This window comes from Berghia stephanieae, chromosome 13, assembly GCF_034508935.2.
Source record: "Berghia stephanieae isolate SIO BIC M18660-M18661 chromosome 13, UCSD_Bste_1.3, whole genome shotgun sequence".
NCBI classification, from domain to species: domain Eukaryota; kingdom Metazoa; phylum Mollusca; class Gastropoda; order Nudibranchia; family Aeolidiidae; genus Berghia; species Berghia stephanieae.
Genome location: NC_088372.1, coordinates 3,566,587 through 3,585,430, shown reverse-complemented (window position 1 = coordinate 3,585,430; position 18,844 = coordinate 3,566,587). Strand labels below are relative to the sequence as shown.

The 18,844-nt window shown below is 39.5% G+C and overlaps 1 protein-coding gene across 4 annotated transcripts in view; it reads right to left on the bottom strand.

Annotated features, from left to right (window-relative positions):
- Positions 1 to 18,844, bottom strand: part of LOC144958910 (uncharacterized) — a 45,116-nt gene continuing 26,272 nt past the window's right edge. For 3 of the 4 annotated variants that reach the window (XM_078891201.1, XM_078891203.1, XM_078891202.1), the window contains exons 3-11: positions 16,413 to 16,670; positions 14,856 to 14,900; positions 13,713 to 13,744; positions 12,374 to 12,537; positions 8,908 to 9,004; positions 7,487 to 7,572; positions 5,725 to 5,923; positions 2,445 to 2,651; positions 1 to 1,848 (exon numbers count right to left, since the gene is read on the bottom strand). In XM_078891201.1, coding sequence (XP_078747327.1) covers positions 1,516 to 1,848; positions 2,445 to 2,651; positions 5,725 to 5,923; positions 7,487 to 7,572; positions 8,908 to 9,004; positions 12,374 to 12,537; positions 13,713 to 13,744; positions 14,856 to 14,900; positions 16,413 to 16,527 — 1,278 coding nt within the window. In that variant the 5' untranslated portion in view covers positions 16,528 to 16,670 and the 3' untranslated portion in view covers positions 1 to 1,515. The remainder of the gene's footprint in view (positions 1,849 to 2,444; positions 2,652 to 5,724; positions 5,924 to 7,486; positions 7,573 to 8,907; positions 9,005 to 12,373; positions 12,538 to 13,712; positions 13,745 to 14,855; positions 14,901 to 16,412; positions 16,671 to 18,844) is intronic. The other variant, XM_078891199.1, reaches the window with a different exon arrangement.

Below are 18,844 nucleotides of genomic sequence, written 5' to 3'. Positions count from 1 at the left end.
TCTCTCTCCTCTCCTCTCTCTCTCTCTCTCTCTCTCTCTCTCCTCTCTGACACACGCGCGCTCATTTGAATTTTTTTCTATATACAATAATATATTAGCATCCTTCACATCTATACAGTATATAAAAGATATGTGCATTACTAGGGACATTCAGTTGTTAAAAAGAATTCATTTAATTATACCCTATTACAATTTAAAACTTTTTTTGCGAAAAAAAAAGTCACCAGATAATGCGCTATTGTACCTATCACTGTGACAGATTTCCCCCACTCTTATTTGACATTGAGTCCTGTACATTCGACTGTTTCCCTCCCAGCTAAGTATGGACTCCGGCCAGGGTTAGGACAAAACAGATACAGGGGGATAGAAGACAAAACAAGTAGGCCTCCCTGCCCATTTATGGGTGGTCGGGAACCCCTACCAGCTGCTTCTTCTCGAATGAGGCAGTTATGCCAAGTGATTTACCCAAAGACACAAGCAGCTAAAAATTTTAAAAAAAATAAAAATTGAGCTTTTATATAGTGCAATATCCACTTAACGTGCTCAAAGCGCTTTTTCAAAAGGTCCCTGACCAACAGGAACATTTAACATGTAGGACGGGACATAACGCCTGTTAGGCGATATTACAATTTTATGACAACACTGTTAACGGCCAGGTACTCATTTTACACCTGAGTACGGTGAGAGAATGTGAGTTAAGAGCCTTTTCCGAGGACTCAACTATGCGCCGAGCGCGAGGCTCGAACCCAGGACCTTCCGATCCGAAAGCGAGTGTCGTACCACTAGACCACAAAGCCGCTAACGTCCATTGTTAAACATCTGGTCACCGACTAAACTTTATCTCACTTGACTTTCTCCTTTTATATTTTTTTCTGCTATTCTTTTTTTATAAATGTGACCCATCGTCTCAAAACGGTATTATGTCGGAACGAACCAGATGCTTAAAAGCCGAATTTAATGTTAAAACTGGTCAAAAATATAACTTGTTGGCATTCGCACCCTAAAATATGGTATCCATTCTCCTCAATAAATCGTATAAACTCAACACAAGTCTGATATTTCTGGCTATAAATTCAATTTTCAACATCTTAACCAACCCGACTTAATACCGTTTTGAGGCCAAGGGTCACAAATGGAGACTTCTTACAACTCTGCCACCCACAGCAGGAGAGATATGATAATATAATGTCTATGTATTTTCTGTTCTAAAATAATTAGGGTTCAACAGTCGTGACGTCACTTCCCTCATAATGACGCATAGTAACTGGTTCTGCCATTATCTCCATGACCGCCCTTATGAAATATTTCTCTGACGAGGATAAAAGTGGATCCAGAGGAGAGAAAAAAAAGCATTATAAATCTGATCATGTTCTGACTTTTATACATTCTGATGTGGAAAAAGTTCTAGCCAGCATGAGGAATAAAAAAGTACCGATTTTCTTTGTTTAGAACCAAGTTGTTGGTTGCTAGGCGGATGTGACATCAGACTATTGAATCCTATTATCGCTATTCCTGTTAGACACCCCCAAAAATATCGTGAGGGTGGCTATCGTAGGAAAACAATCTGAAATCCATGACGTATCGCCCAGCCAAGGCCTCCAGCAACGAAGGGTCAAGGTTCTTGTACGCAGCAACCATAAACTTCCGCTTTTGTGACGTCATATCCTCCCCTCTCGCAAGGGCGTCCCTATGAGCGCCGATGACGATCTCTGCGAGTTGTAGCTGGCTGACGTCATCCAAAGGGGGCGTGGTTGAATTGTCTGGTAAAATTCCCTCCATTACAAAAGTTTTCCACAGCCGAAGGTTAAGCGAAACTTGGTTGATCGTGCAGCCTGTTTTGACACCGTCCTGTGGAAAATATACCAAAGAAAAACCCCAAAAAATGATTATCATAACACCCCACTATCTAAAAAAAAAAAAATTAAAAATTGAGCTTTATATAGAGCAATATCCACTAAATGTGCTCAAAGCGCTTTACAAGATGTCCCTGGCCAACAGCAACATTTAACATGTAGAACGGGACATGACGCCTGTTAGGCGCTATATTATGATTTTTCGGACAAAGACAGCGCTGTTAACGGCCAGGTACTCATTTTACACCCGAGTACGGTGAGAGAATGTGAGTAAAGATCCTTTTCCAAGGACTCAACGATGCGCCGAGCGTAACGGTGGCTACGGTTCTAGTGTCAGCTATAAGTTAACGATGGCTACGGTTCTAGTGTCAGGCTATAAGTTAACGATGGCTACGGTTCTAGTGTCAGGCTATAAGTTAACAATGGCTACGGTTCTAGTGTCAGGTTATAAGTTAATGATGGCTACGGTTCTAGTGTCAGGCTATAAGTTAACGATGGCTATGGTTCTAGTGTCAGGTTATAAGTTAACGATGGCTACGGTTCTAGTGTCAGGCTATGACCTGACCTGACGATGGCTACGGTCCAACCAACCTGTTGTTGCCTGTAGCTGCTCCTGATGGTGGAATTAATCTTGTTGATGACCGCCACGTCCCTGAAGTTGTCCTGCTGGACAGTCCAGGCCAGTTTGAGATGTTCTAGAATGTATTCGTTGTCCCGATGGGCCGATTCTTCCTTCAGCGTATAATATGGGGACAACTGGCAAGGATCGCATAGGCTGTAGTAGGGAGCAAAGTCTTTCTGTTGTGGAGTTAAAAAGTGTAAATAAATTTAAGGGAGATAATCCGTGTTTTAATCATTAAAATATATTATATGAATTTTTTTTAATTGGTTATGCCCCTTGTATATCAGGCTAAATTAGGGACGAAATTTGACGTCAGAGGGAGGGAGTGACATAGAGATAAGGAGAGAGAGAGAGGCGTGGGGGGATATATTGTTTGGTTGTTTTTAAGGGCTTTATGGTGTTTGCGACACATTAAGGTCATATCAGCGCCAGTAAAAGAAAGAAAATGGAACAGATAAAATTGTCTAGATTAACAATAAAAAGACCCAAAGAAAAGGGAAGACGAAAGGGGAATTTGTTCAAATAGGAAACAGATGTAGATTCCAAGAGCACACTATCAAAGTACTTAGTTTGAAATCACCTATAAGTCTCTTCCAGACAGTCGCACATAATCCCACTAAGAGGGATACACTCAAATATTTACAAAATACAAAACTAAGAATACATAACAACCCCCATCACCGCCGCGAAATTTTTATTCTCTATTGTCTTCTGGCACTTTTCTACTCACTTCATTTCTTGTCGTTACCAACATAAGTGCCTGTTCCACTCACATTTGCAGAATTAAAAATTCACCCCAAGTACCGGAGCATACTCAATGTCTCAATTGTTTCTATGTTACATTTTTGTGATGAGAATATTGGCTATTAAGCTTAATTGCTGGCCAACTAACTTCGCGATATTTGTGTGGGTTGGACCCGCGATCTCAAGTAGACGGTGAGAGAGAGAGAGAGAGAGAGAGAGAGAGAGAGAGAGAGAGAGCTCTAATAAGACTAGGGTTAGAGACGATCTTTTTTGGGATCGTGGATAGCTCATACGGTAGAGTCACGCTCTCTCCGGCCAGGCGGAGTTGTCGTACCAGTAAGGTCGCGGGTACAAATCCCCTTCACCGCCGCGAAATTTTTATTCTCTATTGTCTTCTGGCACTTTCCTACTCACTTCATTTCATGTTGAATACATAACAGAGAGATTATTTACAAGGAAAGTAATATCAGCTCTCAAAACTATAACTGTACATTTGACTGCTTCCCTCCCAGTCAAGGATTCCAGCCTGGGCTGGGACAAAACTAAGTAATCTTATTCCAAGACAAAGACAGAAAGCAACTGGAAAAACAGATATTATAAGGGGGATTGAAGACACAGCGTGACCTCCTGCCCACCATGGGAGGTCAAATGATCCACCAAAAGGGGGGGGGGGAGAGAGAGAGGGGGGGAGGGAGAGGGGGAGAGGGAAAGATAGAGGGAGAGAGAGAGGAAAAGAGAGAGAGGGCGAAGGGAGAGGGGGAGCGAGAAAGAGAGAGGGAGGGAGAGAGAGTGGGGAGAGAGAGAGAGAGAGGGAGAGAGAGAGAGAAAGAGAGAGAGAGAGAGAGAGAGAGTCCTGTTTTAGAGTCGAAATTTGTAATAAAAGGAAGGGAGATAATTCATGTTTTACTTATCACCCTATAACATATGAATGTTTGTATTGATTGCGTCCCGTGCATCTCAAACTTTTGACGCCATACGTTTAGGTAAAATACTCACAACAGCCACTAATCGGATAAAACGTCCCAACACATAAAACTATTTGTCACCCTTAAACGTCTATAGTCTGATTAATCCAAATTAGTGTGAACTACTCATAAAAATGGCTGGCTAAAAACAATAACAAAGAGCTGAGTGACGTCAATTTCTTTCCTTCTATAGAATGCATGTTGTTGACCTCACTCAACTCTTTGTTATTGTTCTGAGACAGCCAATTTGGGTGATTAGTTCTCACTAAAGTCCTTCTAACAGACTGTTAACATTTTGGGTTACACATGAAATTGTGTATGTTAACACGTTCGCCTGCCGGGCAAACTTGTGAATATTTTACCTAAACGTGTAGCATCAATAAAGTAGTCCTTCAGAGCCATTCGGTCCATGGAGTTTTACCGGTTTCCATAACGTGAAACGGATAACAGCAATTGCTTGCTACCCTTTGAATAGGACGCTAGTCTATCGCAAGGCACTTTCCGCCAAATCTAACAGACCCAGCTACACAATCACTGCTGGGTGGAAGGGGGGGGTCAGAAAAAAATATCGACTGCACACGGGATTGATCTCGGGTCCCTTTGCGTGTGAAGCGAGTGCTCTACCAACTGAGCTATCTGGTCCCATAGCATCAATACCTTACCTTACTGGAGTTCCATCTCCCTATAGAGGTTGAATGTCATGGAATGCCATTGTTCATACTCAAGGGCCATTACCGAGCAGTCGATTATCTTTTTGCCAGTTGTTGCCTCCTCCATATTTCCTATAGGGAATGCGATTAGCGGAAGAGAAGCGTCCCTTGATTGGACGTCACCGACGGCGGAAAATTTATTAGAGAGAGAACGTCATGTTGGTTGTGCGCATGCGTCTCTCGTCCTCGCTTCCTGTGAAAGCGACTTGAGACGCTTCACTGAAAGCGAGGACGAGAGAGACGCATGCGCAAAACCAAATTGACGTTCTCTCTGTAAGGTGACGTCCAATCAAGGGACGCTACTCTTCCGCTAATCTCATTTCCTATCCAGGACTTCCTGGGTTTGCCTCTTGCCTTTCTGTCAGCTTGCATTAATAAAATACATCATCATCATCCATCGTGGCTTGTACTCTTGAGCACGTTGCCGGTCAGCTGTCTCCACGAAACACGATCCTCTGCGATGCGCATGAAATCTGTGTTGCTTTTAAAATCACTTTTGGCCATTCTTAGGTTATTTAAATAAGTTATTCTTTGTCTTCCTCTTGCTCTCTTTCCTTCGATCATCCCAGATGTTACGAACTTTTCTATTCCGTCTCTTCTCCACACATGTCCCAGAAACCGTAACTGCCTCTTTCTGATGTTATCGATCAGTATTCTTCCCTTTCTCACCTTCTCCAACACTTCCTCGTTCGTACACCTGTCTGTCCATGATACCCTCAACATTCTTCTATACACCCACATCTCAAATGCCTCTAACCTCCTATACATTCTTTGTCAAGCGTCCACGTCTCTTCTCCACATATTATACTTAATAATAAATAAAATCTCACCTCGTAGGAATCCAAGACGTAGGTGACGAATTCAGCAAATGTGACGTCATGAGCACACACAAACCCTTTCTGCCGTTTCCGCTGTGGGCGTCTGACCTCAATGCGGGCTCCCACCGTCCCCCACATCTCTGGGAGGAACAACGCATGGAGGTAGGTGGTCCACAATCTCATATAGGGTTCTTGGACGGACAGAAATATCCTGGGGAGGTCATGAGGTCACTTTTTGATGTTATTGATAGGATTTGTTGACTAGTTGTATGACACTCGTCTTCGAACAACTAGGTCTCGGGTTCGAGCGTAACCATCGATAACTTATAGCCTGACACTGACCAAAAAATGGCGTCAAAATGCCAGTCTTTGGCCACAAAAGAAAACAAATCGTGAGTTGTATTCAATAGTTCAACCAATGAAATAACTTATTTCCTTGAGCTCTACTAATACACAAACCTAAAAAATGACGTCAAACTGCCAGTCCTAGAGAGTTCAAGCGCAGCCTGACACAAGAACCCTCTAGGACTTATAGTTTGACGTCATTTTTTAGGTTTGTGTAGCGTCTAGTGAGTTGTCGTTAGTAGAGCTCATGGAAACAAGTTATTTCATTGGTTGAACTATTGAATACAACTCACGATTTGTTTTCTTTTGTGGCCAAAGACTGGCATTTTGACGTAATTTTTTGGTCCGTGTCAGGCTATAAGTTAACGATGGCTACGATGATACTCGCTTTCGGATCGGAAGGTCCTGGGTTCGAGCCTCGCTCAACGCATGGTTGAATCCTTGGAAAAGACTCTTTATTCACATTGTCTCACCGTACTCAGGTGCAAAATGACCGTTAGCAGCGTTGTATCTGTCCAAAAAAATTGTAATATCGTCTAACAGGCCTCATGTCCCGTTATAAATGTTAGACGTTGCTGTTGGCCAACAGGGTCCCTTGTGAAGCGCTTTGAGCACGTTTTGGTGATATTGCGTTATATAAAATCTCAGGTTTATTTGTTTATTTTAGACAATCACTTTGATCATTACTAGTTCTCACTAAATTCTATCAATCAAATTAAACACGCTATGGGTTACACATAGTATGTGTACACGGTACGTTTTATATAAAATATAAATGGATTCACTCACTTATATGGCCGAAACATATGTTTCCGTGGCTTCCACCCACGTCTTCAGTCGGCATACTATGTCTGTAGAATGATTAAGCCATTTGGGATCATTGTTGATATTCTTCTATCTTTACTTCCGTTGTGATGATACAAGAATATCAACAATGATCCCAAATGGAATAATCATTCTACAGACATAGTATGCCGACTGAAGACGTGGGTGGAAGCCACAGAAACATAAGTTTCGGCCGTATAGATAAGTGAGTGACTCCATTTATATTTTATATTAGCTCTAACCCACGTTATCGAGTACTCTCGTACCTACAAGTACCCACCAACACTCATAGATATATATTATTTATATATATATATATATATATATATATATATATAAATGTTTGTAATTATGATGATATTCCTTTTAGATAGATTACACGAAGTCTATTCAAGTGTGAGTCTGTGAGTGTTTTTTTTGTGCTTGTGTGTCTGCGCGTGTTTTTTTTTTTTTTTTTTTTTTGGTTTCATTCATGTCTGTTTGCTTATATTATGTATGCTGTAACCAAATGATAAATTGCCTTCATAGTAGTAGTAGTAATAATATTAATGGTGGATGTTATGAGTATTTTACGTAAACGCATAGCATTGTGATACATACTTACTTGGTATTCAATAGAATCCGTCTCCGATCTTCGCTGAGCATTCTCCAAGTGTGTTGACGGGTCTTGAAAAACGGCCGACTGTGAACCTGGTAGGAACAAATGAAAAGCCATAATATAGATAGTATGCGCTTGGCTAAGACGCTCACACCATTGCCATCCGGAAATATAACGGAAGGACACACAAAACTATGCTTAACCATGAACTTTTATAGTCTGGTAATAGTGAGAATTACTCATAAATATGGATGGCAAAAACTAATAACAAAGAACTGAGTGACGTCATCTTCGTTCTATCTATAGATAGAATGAAGATGACGTTACTCTGGTCTTTGTTATTGTTATTTGAATTACTCATAAATATGGATGGCAAAAACTAATAACAAAGAACTGAGTGACGTCATCTTCGTTCTATCTATAGATAGAATGAAGATGACGTTACTCTGGTCTTTGTTATTGTTATTTAAAAACTTTAACAACAACAAAAACAAAAAACCCCCCCCCCCCCCCCCCCCAAAAAAAACAGACATAAAACAAACAAACAACAAACAGAAAAATAAAGACTGAATCAAAGGGAAAAAAAACATCGAACCAAAACAACTAGAAAAGTAAGACAAAAAAAAACATCGAACCAAAACAACTAGAAAAGTAAGACAAAAAAAAACATCGAACCAAAACAACTAGAAAAGTAAGACAAAAAAAAACATCGAACCAAAACAACTAGAAAAGTAAGACAAAAAAAAACATCGAACCAAAACAACTAGAAAAGTAAGACAAAAAAAAACATCGAACCAAAACAACTAGAAAAGTAAGACAAAAAAAAACATCGAACCAAAACAACTAGAAAAGTAAGACAAAAAAATAACCCCAATTTTTTTTTCTGACAGAGTTAGACAGAGCTGTTAACGGCCAGGTACTCATTTTACACCTGAATACGGTGAGCGAGAGAATGTGAGTAAAGAGAATCTTCTCCAAGGCTCAATGAAGGTTTGGTTACCAAAAAAAAGTCTTGAGCTTTTATATAGCGCAATATCCCCTAAACGTGCTCAAAGCGCTTTACAAAGGGTCCCTGACCAAAAGCAACACGTAATATTATAAAGAACGAGACGTGAGTGGCGCCTGTTAGGCGATAAAATAATTTTTTTCCCGACAGATTCATCATTGTTCACGGCCAGGTACTCATTTTACACATGAGTACGGTGAGAGAATGTGAGTATAAACAGCCTTTTCCAAGGACTCCGAATATGCGCCGAGCTAGGCTCGAAAACCCAGGACCTTCCGATCCAAAAGCGAGTGTCATAGCCCACAAGACCACACACATAGCCGCATACACACTTCCAATGATTTTAGAATCGGAAGAGTAGAAAGTGTGACGTCACGACTCCCTCCCCCCCCCCCCCCTCCTACTCCTGTTGCGAAATTACCTGGTCTGCGTCTAGCTGGAACGGAGACTGGGGCTTCTGGTCGATGTAATCATGGTGTAAGTACCGAAACACTTGGAGCCAAAAGGTATTATCTGTCCTGGCGAGGAGAAGAGAAGAGACCGATTTATCTAGTTATAGGGAATGAGATTAGCGGAAGAGTAGCGTCCCTTTATTGGACGTCACACATAGTCTGTGACGTCACCGGCGGAAAAGTTATAGAGAGAACGTCATGTTGGTTGTGCGCATGCGTCTCTCGTCCTCGCTTCCGTCACAGACTATGGGTGACGTCCAATCAAGGGACGCTAGCTCTTCCGCTAATCTCATTCCCTAATACTGTTATGGACTTATGCATAGAGTTACTCTAGGAAAGAGTTGCTCCCCTTTGATATAAGTTAATTGATTTTAGTAACAGCTTAATTAGTTATTATTCATTAAGTCCATTGTTTAACCCCCTCCTTACCACCCATAGGAATAAATGTCACATTCGTTACGATGCAGCCAACAATGTTCTTATTCTGATTTCATTTTGTTATAGTTATAGCCATAAAAACTCGACACTGTGTTGCAGCAGTGCTCATTTCTCTGAACAAAATATAGAAAATACTCGTTACTAATACGTTTGAAAAATCTATTTTTGTGTTGCGCGAGATTGAAGTTTAGGGTAAAATTCTGAAAAAAAAGCTGGTAAGGAGAGAGTTAAAATATTATTTGTGCTTACAAATATCGGAGTGGCATGCCCTAGAGAAGGATGCACTCTTTGTTCCTTACTTTCCATAGTTGAGTTATTCATATTGTTTTTCGTACCTACCATGTTGTTGCGATATAAGTGACCCTACGTCTCAAAACGGTATTAGGTCGCAACGAACCAGATCCTTAAAAGCCAAATTTAATGTTAAAACTGGTCAAAAATATAAATTGTTGGCATTAGCATCCTAAAATATGGCATCCATTCTCCTCAATAAAACATACAAACTCAACACAATTTGATATTTCTGGCTATAAATTCAATTTCCAACATCTTAACCAACCCGACTTAATACCGTTTTGAGGCGAAGGGTCACATTTGTAAGCCCTAGAGAAGGATACACTCTTTGTTCCTTACTATCCATATTTGAGTTATTTATACTGTTTTTTCGTACCTACCATGTTGTTGCGATATATGTGTATATACTCTTACTTATACACAGTAATAAAACTGTGCTCTCACATATCTCTTAACACTTCTTCTCTAAACAACATTACAAACATCATCAATAACCCGATTAACCGATTGGTTCAGGATCCTTGCGATCCACCAATCAGAACATCACAATTTATCTCCTCTCCACATCTGGTATTTAATTGTTAAATTATCTAAAAGAGTAAGAAAAATTATTACAAACCACCAACCCAATAGATGCATCCCCTAACTGCCCAATTAACCCCTCACCCTCCATGAATTCTTCAGACAACACTAATATTTCAACCTTTTATTTCATCCTTTAACAAATAAAAATAAATTAAAGATAACGAACGATACAGAAGCAGAAAAGGCCAAAGCCTTTCCACTGCTACTACCACGAAACATAAGTTTGATGTTGAGAATGCTTGATAATAAACCTAACAAATAAAATTGTTACTAATAGTCTTCAACAGTCGTAACGTCACTTCCTTCCTTATGACACATGGTAACTTAGCAACACTGGCTCTAAACTATCGGAACAATGGCGGACGCCCGTATGAAATATTTCTCCGCGAGCATAAAAGCGGAAAAAAAAACATAAATTTGATCATGTTTTGACTTTTACACATTCTGATCACAAAAGTTCTAGCCAGCTTGAAAAATAAAAAGTAATGATTTTCTTTGTTTAGAACCAAGATGGCCGCCGTTGCCGGGCGGCGTGACATCAGACGACTGAATCCAATTAAGAGGGCCATTAGATAGGATGGCCTGGGTTTAAAAAAAAAAATAAATAAATAAATAAATTCTGAGTTGATTGATTCAACAATATCACTCTGATTAGCAAAATATGATTATTGTCATACAACAAGATTGTGTAAATGTTGCTGGTTGCTCGAAGCTCGAAGAAATACATTACAATGTGGAATCGAAGGTAAACTTCAATTTACTTACGAAAACAGATGTATAGAAAGATGAAGACGAATTTTGAGTTGAAGTTTGATTTTGTTTATCTTTTTGTAATAAATAACAAAGTGAAATGGAATGTAAGGTTCAATTTACTTACGAAAACAGATAGAATGGACGTTTCGGGTTTCATCTTTATCAACAAACAGGATGAATGGAACACTACAGATGAATGAGATGATGTGGTAGTGGTGGCGGTGTTAAGATGATAGGCCATTTACTACCACATCATCTCATCCATCTGTAGTGTTTCATTCATCCTGTTTTGTTGATAAAAGGGGAAACCCGAAACGTCCATTCTATCTGTTTTCGTAAATAAATTGAACCTTACATTCTATTCCACATTGTTATTTATTACAACAAGATAAACAAAATCAAACATCAACTTAAAATTCGTCTTCGTCTTTCTTCATCGTCATCTTCATCGTCATCATCGTTCTCGTCTTCGTCTTTCTTTTTTTTTTTTTGTTTTGTTATTGTCAACTTCGTCGTCTACGAATTCCTCCTCCTCCTCCTCCTCTCCTCCTCCTCTCCTCTCCTCCTCCTCCTCTCCTCCTCCTCCTCCTTCTCCTCTCTCCTCCTCCTTCTCTTCTTCTCCTCCTTCTCCTTTCTCCTCCTCCTTCTCCTTCTTCTCCTCTCCTTCTCCTTCTTCTCTCCTCTCTCCTTCTTCTCCTTCTCTCTCCTCTCCTCTCTCCTCCTCTTCTCTCCTCCTTCTTCCTCCTTCTTCTTCTCCTCTTCTCCTCCTTCTTCTCTCCTCCTTCTCTCTTCCTTCTCCCTCCTTCTCTCTCCTTTCTCCTCTCCTTCTCCTCCTCTCTTCTCCTCCTCCTCCTCCTCCTCCTCCTCCTCCTCCTCCTCTCCTCCTCCTCCTCCTTCCTTCTTCTTCTCCTTTCTTCTTCTCCCTTCTTCTCCTTCTTCTTCTCCTTCTTCTCCTTCTTCTCCTTCTTCTCCTTCTTCTCCTTCTTCTCCTTCTTCTTCTCCTTCTTCTCCTTCTTCTCCTTCTTCTTCTTCTCCTCCTTCTTCTTCTCCTCCTTCTTCTTCTCCTCCTTCTTCTTCTCCTCCTTCTTCTTCTTCTCCTCCTTCTTCTTCTTCTCCTTCTCCTCCTCCTCCTCCTCCTCCTTCTCCTCCTCCTCCTCCTCCTCCTCCTCCTCCTCCTCCCTCCTCTTCTCCTTCTTAATAATGTTAACAACAACAACAACAACAACAACAAATAATAATAATAAATAATAATAATAATAATAATAATAATAATAATAATAATAATAATATAATAATAATAATAATAATAATAATAATAATAATAATAATAATAATAATAATAATAACAGTAATAATATCAGTTACCTGGGTATGACACAGTAGGTAAGGTTATAGTTTGTGGTGATAAGGTTGTTGATCAAACCCGAGCTGCCATTGGTCAAAGCGCTACACACCATTTGAATTCTCTTCCTTCGTTCGTTTTGGTCCATTTCAAATATTTTCCTTTCGTCCATTGGCTGGGAGTTCGCCTGTTGATAATAAAGTTGTTTTGTTTTTTTTTGTTTTTTTTTTGGGTGGGGGGGGGGGGGTCAAGTGGCCGAGTGGTTAAGTAAGGCATTGCACTGTGTGTGACCCGGAAGGTCCCGGATTCGAGCCCCGCTTCAGGCACTTTCGTTTTGTTTGTTTTTTTCCTTGAGCAAGATTATTAACCCCCAGTTTGCTCACTTTGACAACATGGGTGATTCCTGTTGACATCAGACAACTTATTTGATGAATTATCTATATTATTATTCCTTCCGACGATATCTTATAATGTCGTAGCGGACGGGATAATGTTATCTCAAAAGTAATTCCAAAGCACGTTTAGTGGATATTGCGCTATATAAAAGTGCAAGCTCCAGTTCAAGGAACTGGCAAAATGCGCACAAGTTGAACGAGTATCTGAAGTTGTTTTGTTTTTTTTTGTTTTTAAGGGTTTTATGGCGCTTGCAACACATTTAGGTTATATCAGCGGCAGTAAAAAGGAAGAAATGGGATAATAAAAAGTTCTAGAATTACAATTAAAGCACCCAAGAAAAAGCAAGACAAAGGGGAACTGGGAACAAAAATGGATCAGATGTAGATTCCAAGAGCATACCACCAATGTACTTAGTTTGAGATCACCTATGAGTCTCATCCGGACACAAGCACAAAATCCAACAAAGAGGAATACACTCAAATGCTTACATTATACATTCAAAATAACAAATTTAATAATACAAAAAAGAGAGATGATTCAAAAGGAAAGAAATATCATCTCCCAAAACAATAACTATGCATTTGACTGGTTCCCTCCCAGCCAGGACACCGACCAGGGCCAGGAAAAAACCAAGTAATCTCATTCCAAGACAATGACAGGAAGCATGTTGGAAAACAGACATAAGGGGATAGAAGACGCAGTATGTACCTCCCTGCCCACTATGGGAAAGTCAGGAACTGGACTGGACGAAGAAGAAGAAGAAGAAGAAGAAAAAGAAGAAGAAGAAGATGATAGACATAACCCACGAAAGACGCGATAATAATAATAATAATAATAATAATAATAATAATAATAATAATAATAATAATAATAATAATAATAATAATAATAATAATAATAATAATAATAATAATAATAATAATAATAATAATAATATAATATGAGGTGATATTTTAGTCTTCTTACCAAATCATTGTTGATGTCTTGTAAAATCTTCTCTGAAAACATCAACGGTTTGGTCAGGGGGCAGGGAGGTATTGTGTGGTAGGTCCAAGCAGGTTGGGAGGGGGGAATGTGGGGGGGGGGGTGGTATAAAGGAAATCATGACTTATTTATTGTCATTTTTTTTTCTAACTATGATTACATTGCAAAACAATCAGTAATCTCTGCAGGAAAAGAAGGTAACATGAAAGACATTATTATCATCATCATCATCATCATCATCATCATCATCATCATCATCATCATCATCATCATCACCATCATCATCATCATCATCATCATCATCATCATCATCATCACCATCATCATCATCATCATCATCATCATCATCATCATCATCATCATCATCATCATCACAACATCACCATCATCATCATCATCATCATCATCATCATCAACATCACCATCATCACCATCATCATCATCATCATCATCATCATCATCTCCATTTCACTCTTTCGTTAGTATTGAAAGAGTGGATCGTTGTTAAAAGACACAAAGGTGAAGGTGACCTGATCTCACCAATTGTAACAATTTGATTAAATAAAATAGAATGTCCTTTATTCTGCCCATAGGGGATATTTGTCTCTTGGGTCATTTCCAAGAGAAGACCGGAATAACCCAGGCGTCAGCCGCAGTGCAGCGCCGCAAATTAATCTAGGGCGAGGTGACTTCCCCAAGGCCACACAGGGCAGCGGCAAGTGATCGAACTCGGGTACGAAGCAAAGACCGTACCGCTGAGCCACGCTCCCCCCCCCCCCCCGGGGGCATCGTGTTATTTTTATCAGCCCCGGGAAAAGTATTAGATAAATAGAATATTACTGGAGAGAATAAAGACAGCATTAGACCCGACGTGCCCTTATTTGCAGGTCTGATAACCCAATTCCTCAAAGGCTTTGTTGTCATGGAAATCTCAAAGAATGACACAAAATACTGTCCATAACAACAATATTAAACTAGGCCCTTAAGTGAGATCGGATGTCAGACCTGTATATATATACACGTTGTTTATGTGTAGATGCCATATCAAGAGAACAACAGGCAGGTTTTCCATCATGGGTAGACGAAAAGATACAAAAGTTGGGTTTTTAAAAAAAATAATCTTACCTTTCTCGGCCAGCATTTCAATCCCAACGTTGTCATAGTTGTCTTCTGTTGATTTGAATATTATTTATTATTGATTAAAGGGTTTTTTTAGTTTTGATATTTTCATTATCATCATCATGATCATCATCATCATCATCATCATCATCATCATCATCATCATGATCATCATCATCATCATCATCATCATTATATTATTATTATTATATTCATCATATCATCATCATCATCATCATCATCATCATCATCATCATCATCATCATCATCATCATCATCACATCATCATTATCATCATATCATCATCATCATCATCATCATCATCATCATCATCATCATCATCATCATCATCATCATCATCATCATCATCATCATCATCATCATCATCATCATCATCATCATATTATCATCATATTATCATCATATCATCATCATCATCATCATCATCATCATCATCATCATCATCATCATCATGATGATCATCATCATCATCATCATCATCATCATCATCATCATCATCATCATCATCATCATCATCATAATTAATTTTATTATTATTCTCATATCATCATCATCATCATCATCAGCATATTATCATCATATCATCATCATCATCATCATCATCATCATAATCATATAATTATCCTCATCATCTTCATCATCATCATCACCACCACCACCTCCACCACCAACATCATCATCACCATCATCACCACAACCACCACAACTACCGTCGCTAACAAGACCACCCAACCCACCACTACAAACAATACAACAACAACAACAACAACCACCACAAAATCCATAACATCCACCACCAATAAAACCACCGCCTTCACTACTACCATTACCGTTACCTCCCCCATCATCATTCCTGCCCACCACCACCACCACCACCATCACCAACAACAAAAACACAACCACAAACATCACCATCACAACCACCACTAACCTAACCACCACAAACGGAACCACCATCACCACCATCATAACAACCAGCCACTAACAACAAGAAAACAATCACCACCACTATAACAATTACCAAAAATAACACATCAACACCTAACAATAACAACAGAATCATCACCACCAAAGCCACCACCAACGACTACACAACCACACCCACCTACCTCCGAGTGTTACATAGACACCACATCTACAAACACCAACAACACCACCACATCAACCACAAACACCACAATCACTACCACAACCACTACCACCACCACCACCACCATAGGCTTCAACAGTCGTGACGTCACTTCCCTCGCTCGTAATGACGCATTGTAACTTAGTAACTAGTTCTAAACTATCGGAACAATGGCGGACGCCCTTATGAAATACTTCTCCGACGAGCATAAAAGCGTATCCAGAGGAAAAAAACATTATAAATCCGATCATGTTTTGACTTTTATACATTCTGATCACATGACATGTGAAAAAGTTCTAGCCAGCACGAAAAATAAAAAGTACCGATTTTCTTTGTTTAGAACCACGCTCCTGGTTTCTGGGCGGACGTGACATCAGACTATTGAATCCTATTACTATTACACAACCACCTACCTCCAAGTGTCACGTAGACGACCAAAAACAGAAGCAACCCCAATACAGAAATGGTTGCTATAGGTCGCCGCTTCGCCATGAAAAACCATCGTCTGGGCTGGAACCGTATCATCATCCTTCGAGCCCACAACCCACCAGCGCTATCGTCGCCGCTACAGCAACTACACCACCGGGAAAGATTCTCTCTACAGATGGATAGTGGAGACGGACGACCTTGACCTCTGAGGCAGCGTAGCCAATGGAAACTGATCCTGAGACCTGCAGAAGAATATGGAGAGAAAAAAAAAATATTTAATCATCTATCGTCGTGGTTTGGTCACGTGGTGATCCCGATAGCTCAGTCGATAGAGCACTCGATTTACATGCAAAGGGGCCATGGTCAATCCCGAATGCAGCTCAGAATTTTTCTGACTCCCTTATCTACACGGCAGTGAATGGGTAGCTGAGTCTGTTAGATTTGACGGAAAGTTCTTTGCGATAGACCAGCGACCAAACCAATGGATAGCAAGAAATTGCTATTGTCCGTTTCACGCTATAGAAACCGGTATAAACTCCGGATCCATGGGCCCAATGGCCCTCAATGACTAAATTTTTTTATGATTTGGTCACACTATTCGCCATGACAGTTTATTTGTGACCCCTCGCCTCAAAACGGTATTATGACGGAATAATTAAGAGGCTGAAAATGGAATTTATTGCCAGAAATCTCAGACTTGAAATGTGTTTGTATGCTTTAGTGAAGAGAATGAATATCATATCTTAGAATGCCAAATAGAAATAATTCAAATGTTTGACCAGTTTAGCTTTAATTTGGCTTTTTTAGTATCTGGTTCATCCCGACATAATACCGTTTTGGGACGATGGGTCACATTTATGCAAGACGGCGATGCAAGGAACGGTCAAAGGACAAAAGTAAGAGAGGAAGACACAAAATAAAATGTTTATTTTTTTTTATTTGTTTTAAAGGGTTTTACGGTACTTGTAACACATTAAGGTCATATCAGCACCAGTAAAAAGGAAGAAAATGGGATAGTAAAAAGTTCTAGAATTACAATTAAAGCATCCAAGAAAAGGGAAGACAAAAGGGGAATTGGTTCAAATAAGGAACAGATGTAGATTCCAAGAGTAAAACTATAAGTGAGATCACCTAAAAATCTCACCCAGACACAAGCACAGGTCCCCACTAAGAGGAATACATTCAAATGGTTACAATTAATCATATGTTAAACATGAAAAAAATAACAGTAAATAACAGAGAGACGATTTACAAAATTAAAAAAAATATCATCCCCCAAAACTATAACTATGCATTCGACTGTTTCCCTCCCAGCCAAGGACTCCGACCAGGGTCAGGACAATACTAAGTAATCTCATTCCAAGACAAAGACAGAAAGCAATTGCAAAACAAATATGTGACCCCTCGTCTCAAAAGGCTATTATGTCGGGATGGACCAGATGCTAAAAAGTCAAATTATATTTAAAGTGGTCAAAATTATAAAACGTTGGTATTTAGCACAGTAAAAGATGATATTCCTTCTCCTCTATAAAGCAAATAAACTCAACTTAATTTAAGTATGATATTTCTGGCTACAAATTCCATTAACACAACAAGCTTGCGAATTTAATCAATTCATTTTTTTACGTATTTACTAAGAAATGCACGACACCTCTTTTTTTTAATATAATTTTAATGAAATTTATCGTTTGATAATCTGACGTCACAAATTATTGTTGTACACTTGGTATCATTACGTATTACTATCTAAGAAAGGGCCTGGAGGGGGGGGGGGGGGGGGGGGGAGGGGGGGGGGCGAAAGAAAATAATATGTATTTGTTTATCGTATCGTATAGTATCGTATCGTATCGTATCGTATCGTATCGTATAGTATCATATCATATCGTATTATATCATATCGTTCAAGAGCTAATAGGTTTTTAATTATTTTTAAATGCTGTGTAAACCGTTCATGTATACAGATACAATTGTTCAATGTTATATATACAACATTCCTTGTTAATTATACAATTTTACAATACATATTATACGACTCTTTCATCTCTTTGTATTTATTACAAGAGTTATTTTTACCGTGTCCAATAACACAACGAGCTTGCGAGTATGTCTTATTGCACGATAAAAATATCACGAGTTTAATAAAATACAAAGAAATGAAAGAATAGGGAATGAGATTAGCGGGAGAGTAGCGTCCCTTGATTGGACGTCACCCATAGTCTGTGACGTCACCGGCGAAAAAGTTATTAGAGAGAGAACGTCATGTTGGTTGTGCGTATGCGTCTCTCGGCCTCGCTTCCGGTGAAAGCGGCTTGAGACACTTCAAAACCAAATTGACGTTCTCTCTGTAAGGTGACGTCCAATCAAGGGACGCTACTCTTCCGCTAATCTAATTCCCTATACGTTTATTCCAACCCTC